Source organism: Pogona vitticeps, chromosome 7 (genome assembly GCF_051106095.1).
Source record: "Pogona vitticeps strain Pit_001003342236 chromosome 7, PviZW2.1, whole genome shotgun sequence".
NCBI classification, from domain to species: domain Eukaryota; kingdom Metazoa; phylum Chordata; class Lepidosauria; order Squamata; family Agamidae; genus Pogona; species Pogona vitticeps.
Window position 1 is genome coordinate 9,656,072 of NC_135789.1, and position 6,879 is coordinate 9,662,950.

Below are 6,879 nucleotides of genomic sequence, written 5' to 3' on the forward strand. Positions count from 1 at the left end.
GCAGTCCACCATTGCCTTCCATTGTTTGTAAGACGCCTCGGGTCCTTTCCAAGGTAAAAGGCGGCGTAAAAACATAATAAAGGGGATGGGAAAGTCAACTCAGGTGAAAAGACCATGCTGGTCCCCCACACTGAAGCATAATGCTGTTTACAAGCCGGGCACCTGATTTAAATCCCTCCAGCTCTTCAATTAGCCTATGCAAATATTTAATGCAAAGCGCTCCTGTTCGGGACCTGTCACTCCTCGCGAGGGCACGCTTGAGATTTTGATTTTCCCCCCCGTAACACCTCTACTCTTTTCTTATCTCTGCGTTCCTCTCTCAAGGGAAAGCGAGAGAGAGGAGGAAGCCACGCCCCCCCTCCGCACACATCTCGCGGGGCGCCATGAGGAGGGGAAGGTCTCGCGAGAACGCCAGACTCCATGGTAGGCGGAGGGGGGTCCTAGAGCGTCCCGCGAAGACCCGAGTTCTCGCGAGAGAAAGGGGGCGCGGGCCGGCCTCGTCGGGTCGGCCATGGGCGCCGCGGAAGGGAAGGCCGCCCGCGGCAGGGCCCGAGCCAGAGAAGGAGGCGGAGGGCCGGGTCCTGTGAGCCGCGGGCCCGAGGCGCGCACCAGCCTGACGGCCTTCGTGCTCGGCGGCTCCGTGGCCGCCGTCCCGCTCCTCCTCTCCGCGCCGCCGCCCTCCTTGCTGGCCGGGCCGGGCTTCCAAGGCCGCGCCGCACTGGCCCTCCACGTCGCCGGCATCAACGCCGCCCTCCTGCTGGCCTGGGGCCGCTCGCCCGGCGGGATGTACCAGGTAAGGCCCGAGGGGGGGCGGGCCCACAACAAGCCACGCCCCTACGGCGGCTGTAAAGGCGTGGCTTCGAGAAAGAGGGCGTGGCTTTGAGAAATGGGGCGTGGTTTGCGGGAGAAGGGGCGTGGCTTCCCCACCCCCTTACCCGACCCCTCTGTCTGTCTGGGTTTCTGGGACTGGTGGCCTAGAAGAGAAATTCCTTTTTTCCCTTTTTTTTGGGGGGGGGGGTAGGGGAGACTACAGTGCCCACAATCCCCAAGGCAGGCTGGTCACTGGCTCGAAGCAGCTGCTCTTTGTGGGAACTTTGCCCTCCCGTCCCTTTCTTAAAAAAAAAAACAGAAGTGAGTCCCGAAGGACTACAACACCCAAAAAACACGTCCCAGTGGACTGGGATGCCTGCAGGGGTATGGGAGCTGTAGTCCAAAATGGGACCAAGGAGGAGGCGAAGAGGTCCCGGAGTTGTTTCAGGGGCCAGCTCCCCACCCCACCGCCGCCCTGATAAAAGAGGCGACAGTTTCTCTTTTTCACCTTTTTATTCCGACTCAAGTGGATGCGATAGCAGGGTTGATGGAAGCCGCCACCCTCCAGGCAATTCTGGACTCCGGTTCCCATCGTTTGGGGCCACAATGATCTGGGATTCGTGGAAACGGCAGCAGTCAAACAAGACCCCAAAGGCTGCGGGTCTCTTCCCCCACCCTGAGTACGAAGCCACCGTCATCCGCTGGCATGCCTTCATCCTGTTGCTGCTGGGGCTTCTTTTTTCCACCGTTCTCTCTCACGTCCCGGATGGCCTTATCCAGACGCCAGGTCGGGAAAGAGGGTCTCTCTTGATGCAGGTGGATTCTATCACGCTCCAGTTTGCCTGGCCAGCTGTGGGAGACGGTGGAAGCTGAGCTCAGCAGGGTCCGGAGGGTGCCGCGGGCTGGCTTTTCACGATGCCGAGGCATTCCCAGCAGAGAAGGCTTGTGGGTTGTTCACCTGGCCTTCGGCTCCAGAGACCTGTCGGGAAGGAGCATCTGCGGTGGCCCAGGAAGGCTTGCGAGGCCGTCCTGGGGCACAGGTTGGCTGGCGAGCGCCTGCATTCCTGCCTTTGCTTTTCAGATTGCCATCCGGGCCTGTTTCTTGGGCTTCGCGTTTGGGTGCGGTTTGTTGCTGAGCTTCGGGCCGTCAACGTGGAAGCATTTCGGCTGGTAAGAGAGCAGTAGCTCTAGGAGAAGTGTGGAAATTGCCGCCTGTGGGATTATTTAGGGCCGTGTCCTATCTGGGAAGATTCTGTTTCCTCTCTGGTTCTCTTTCTACTTTCTGTGGATCCAGGTATCACTTTAAAGTTGTTGTCCGTCTTCTTTAACCATTTCACCCCACGCTGGCCATGGTCCTGTTTCTTCCTCTTTAGAGTTACGTGTCTCCATTCCTACCAGCTCATGATGACGGCTTTGTGGGTCTAACGAAATGGGTTATCGCGTGGGACAGTCATGCTGCACATGTCTGCCGCTTTTTCTCTTGCCTTTTTAATTTTATTCGCCAGCCCGTTCTTTATTTATTTAAGTTGACTAGCCCATGATCCCTACACCATGTCAAGTTTTAAAGTTTAAAATAGGTCAAAACTGGAGTTTGCCACCTCTGTAACCCAACGTTTGCAAAGACCACTCAAGGCTGAAGATTTCACCCCTATGTTTGGAGGAATTGCTCTCTTGCCTATTTCGGACAGCTAAAGAAAGTAGGAGCCAGCCCGTTCACCTCACAATAGTTTGGCCCTTTAATCCAGTTGCACATCCCATCGGGAAAGCTAAAACGTAGAAGCCAAACTCCAAATCCAGTCACATTCTGTGACAACAGCATTTCATGGTCAAGATCTACATGCTAATACAGTTTCTGACCCTCTGCGAGAGTCTTTTTTGAAGACTGAAACTTAAAGTTGGGTGGGGTGTTTAATTCTGCAGCGCTTCGGAGCAGAAATCCTTAAGTGAAAGCACAGCAAGTAGCAGCAATGTGGTGGGGGCAGCGTGTGTGTGTTGCAGGGTCCCCTCTGACCTTCTTTGGTTGGTCTCTTTGCAGGTATATGTGTTCATTGTCTCTCTTCCATTACTCGGAGTACCTGGTGACCGCTGTGAACAACCCTCGAAGCCTCTCCTTAGATTCCTTCTTGCTCAACCATAGTTTTGAATATAACATGGCAGCCCTCTCTTCCTGGGTCGAGTTCACCGTGGAAAAATTCATTTTCCCAGGTCAGTGGCTGTTCTGGCAAGTTTTTACTCAGGAAAAAGAGGAGGGGGCTTCTGATTCTTATGGAGTGGTTCCCGAACTTGGGTCATCCAGAGGTTCCTGAACTGCAACTCCCAGAAACCCGGACCAGCACATCTCGGGTGGAGAAGGCACCTGGGAACGGTAAGAACACCTGCATGACCCAAGATAGGGAGCTACTGTTCTGATGTACACTTACTAGGAGCGCAGGGCAGTGGGAAGGCATGTGGGGTTGGGGAGCAGTTTCTTCCCCCCCCACACACACTTTTATGATATGAATGAACGACACGCAAGGCGTGCTGTAACACGCTCATTGTCTTGCAGGCATGAAGCAGATCACGTGGCTGAGCTCCGCCGGCTTGCTGATGGTGGTGTTTGGCGACTGTCTGAGGAAAGCGGCGATGCTCACGGCCGGTTCCAACTTCAACCACATCGTTCAGAACGAAAAGTCAGAAACGCACACCCTGGTGACGAGAGGGGTCTATGGCTGGTTCCGCCACCCGTCCTACGTGGGTTGGTTTTACTGGAGTATTGGAACCCAGGTATGACAGAACCCACATGTAGCTCTTTCGTGTGTGTGTGTGTGTGTTCATGGGTGGAGTGGTGTTCCAACCTCAGAGACACAGAGACCAATTCAGGAATACTACACATGGTGACAGTAAGCTAACAGCCTATTCTAGCAACGTGCTTTAGGCATTCGTTGAACACTTCCTGGTTTGCCTGGGTTTTTCCTCTGCCATGAGGCAGTTCTGATCTTTCCCTATATTGCACTTAAAAAAAAACACCACGTGTGTTGCCGGTGTAAGACAACTTGTCGAAGAAAGCAAAACCTCTACCGTCTTGTTTCTTCTGCAGAAATGCGTTTTGGGCTTTGGGGATTATTCAGATTCTCCGCCCCACACCTAACTTTTGATGTGACCTTTATGCAAATGATAAGCAGTATAGAAACAGTAACAACTGCACTCAACCCTCCCGCCAGTGGAAAATAATGTTTACTGCTTATGGTTTTCAGAGCATTCAAAGCCCCATAGGCCTCTTGTCTCATAACTATTAACAACAACCCTGTAAGAAAAGTCCGCGTTAATGAGGCCAGGCTTGTTGGGTTTCGGAACACAGGGAGTGAGGTGGCCTGCCTGCATAGTCCTGGGAGCCTCTCTTGACACCCTGTTGCTCTTTCAAATGGGTCATCCAGGATCAGAAGTTCTTCTGCCCTTCTTGTTCCAGGTGCTACTGTGTAATCCCATCTGTGTGGTGGCCTACACCCTGGCCTCCTGGCGCTTCTTCCGAGAACGGATAGAGGAGGAGGAGATAACGCTAATCCATTTCTTTGGGGAAGAGTACCTGGCGTATAAGAGGAGAGTGCCCTCCGGGTTGCCGTTCATCCCAGGAGTTAAAGTGGGATTATGAGATCTGGCCGTCTCCTGAGCAGGACCTGGGATTTCCCTAGCCCCCCAAGGCTCTGGGCACTGCCATCTGGACTGGAGTCGTGGCGCCGCATGCCGCCCTGGTCTGGTAGTTGTTTACATATCTGAAGTCGCCATGGGAGCTTGCAAAGGGCTAGACCAAAGCTCAAGACCTCAGCTTATCATTGTTCAAAAGAAATCAAAGAAAAGGCCTCCCTTGGCATAAAGCGAGAAAGGTGGAGGAGGCCTGGGTGACTGAAGCGGCACTTGAATTAAGGCTGATAGAATGCAAGCAAGCAAAGCAAGCCCCTTCCTCCTTGTCTGTCGGCCTCTTGCAGCTCTGATGGACTGAAACACATTGTAGCAGGTTATCTTCAAAGACTCGCACGCACTTCAGGTAATGACCATTCTTCCCCAGCACAGAGGGGGATGGATGGAAGCTCACCCACCCTGGCCAAAATCTTCCTTTTGTTCCTGAAGGGCCAGCATAGCACAGTTTTAACCTCTGGGCCTGATTCTGGACGTCCTTCAGGTGCAGAGCACTTCCCCCATGGCTTGACAGGGCAGAGGGGCGGGTTGAGACCTCACCCCCAATGATTGCTCCCTGTTTGTTCCATGAAACGCTTGAACTCTTTGTTTCGATCACCCAAAAACACCCACATGAATTAATGATGATGAAGAAAATTCGCCAAAAAGATCAGCCAGGCAGGTCAACTGAGGACTCTCCCCTTCCTGGCAAGAGGGAGGCCTTTTTTTGGGGGGGGGGCGGTTTCCCTGTTTTTCTCAAGGACGCAAAGGCAGGCTGGATGGAAAAAATACAGTTCTAGTGTCTGAATATTATCTTCTCCAATTCACCGCATTATCCCTCCGTCTTGTCATCTCGTTCCTTCCACCCCTTTGTCCATGGCTGCTTTGCTGCTAGTTTTATTTCTTTATTTGTTCCCTTCTGATGTTAGAATATTCAGAGTGTCCGTTCCTATGCTGGTTTGTAAGAGGGGGAAATTCTGCACGCTACATAACTGATAAAAATGAGAGTTAATCCTTCCTCTCTCTTCAGACAAGGTCCCACTGAGCCTTCTGGTCTGTGACACCCACCAATCCTTTCCCCCCCCCAAGCCAATAAGCATGTGAGTGGGGGGCTGTGAAAGACAGAATCTCAAGTATTGGCAGATCCAAAGATCCCTAATTCAGGAGGACCTCTAGGGCTTTCCTTTTTAGGTATCATGGTATTTATTCTTTGGCTCATGTTTCATACCAAAGAGAAGTCCTCCGGTTCCTGATTCTGTTGATCTGTCTTTAGCTCGGATGTGTGGATCAAGGGCACACGTCATGTACAGATGCTGCTTTAGTAAAGGTGCCCCTATTTTTCTGTTCATGGACCAGTTCCCTAGAATTCTGCCCGCACCGCAAGGTTAATTCTTAAGCTCCTTCCTTTCCCTGAACGACGTAACTTTTAAAAGCATCAGGACTTGGCAGAATATTTTTTTTAAAAAAAAACAGAGCAGTTAGAACACCAAGTCATTTTTATGTTTTGTAAATCAAAACAGGCCAGAGACAAGCCTTTGATTACACTATAAATTTTTATTTTCTCGCTTCATGTCTATGTTTCATGATGTGTCCATTTGCCCTTGACTTTCAGTTCATCTGTTTCTTGCTGAGGAAAATGAAGCCATCTTTAGGCAGGGCTGGGTGTCCCTTTATTTAAAAAAAAGACCGGGATACCCACAGAACATTCCATGGGTGAGCACAGGAATTCCACACTTTTAAAAATACATAATTTTCTCATTTCTCTCATTTCACATAAATGCATTTCTCTGTAATTTTTTTGCATATTTTACATTATGGAGTGGATCAAAGAGCTGTGGGGGAATTCAGATGTTTACTCTCTAGAGACTTTATTCTGTATACTTTCTGAATTTTGAGTTTCTACCAGATTCTTACGTTGCAAGGACAAGAGGGCTAGAAACTCATTTTTTTTTAAAAAAAGGTCGAGAGACGTTGAAAGGCATGCATGTGGCTCAGAGACTAATTCTTTCCCCCTGTTTAAATTTTTGCTTTTTTTTTTTTTTAATTAAACTATTTTTTAATTTTTGCTGGAGTTGTGTGGAATGGTGGTGGTGGTGGGCGGTTACACAGAGTGGGGCCCCGGGACTCTGCATGGCTGCCCACCGCCCCCGGCCACGTTAGAATTCGTAGGAAGGATTTTTAAAGGGTGAATCGTGGCACAAGGTTTTCGGCACGAAGGTGGACGGGGTTGGGGAAGAAGAAAAACAGCTGAAGCTGTGGTCCATGAGCTGAGTTTTGTTTGGGCTGGCCATTCGGTGGGAGCTTTCACAGATGAAGTAGGCTTGAGCTGAGGAGCAAAGGGAGGATGGGAGAGGGCCCAGCCTCGGTGCCCAGTGGGCATCACGGAGGCCTGCAGAGAGGGAGATCTCTCTCTCAGTC

The 6,879-nt window shown here is 51.2% G+C and overlaps 1 protein-coding gene across 1 annotated transcript; it reads left to right on the top strand.

Moving 5' to 3' along the window:
• Window positions 1-424: 424 nt before the first annotated feature.
• Window positions 425-5,913, top strand: ICMT (isoprenylcysteine carboxyl methyltransferase). The gene is made up of 5 exons (XM_020800006.3): window positions 425-793; window positions 1,892-1,980; window positions 2,846-3,015; window positions 3,356-3,573; window positions 4,256-5,913. Exons 1-5 carry the CDS (start codon window positions 512-514, stop codon window positions 4,436-4,438), a joined length of 942 nt encoding a protein of 313 aa, XP_020655665.2. The 5' UTR covers window positions 425-511; the 3' UTR covers window positions 4,439-5,913.
• The last annotated feature ends 966 nt before the right edge of the window (window positions 5,914-6,879 follow it).

Coding starts and splice junctions, on each gene's coding strand:
- ICMT (XM_020800006.3), top strand. CDS start 512: ATGGGCGCCGCGGAAGGGAAGGCCGCCCGCGGCAGGGCCCGAGCCAGA. Junction 794..1,891: donor CGCCCGGCGGGATGTACCAG/GTAAGGCCCGAG, acceptor TTTGCTTTTCAG/ATTGCCATCCGGGCCTGTTT. Junction 3,574..4,255: donor ACTGGAGTATTGGAACCCAG/GTATGACAGAAC, acceptor TTCTTGTTCCAG/GTGCTACTGTGTAATCCCAT.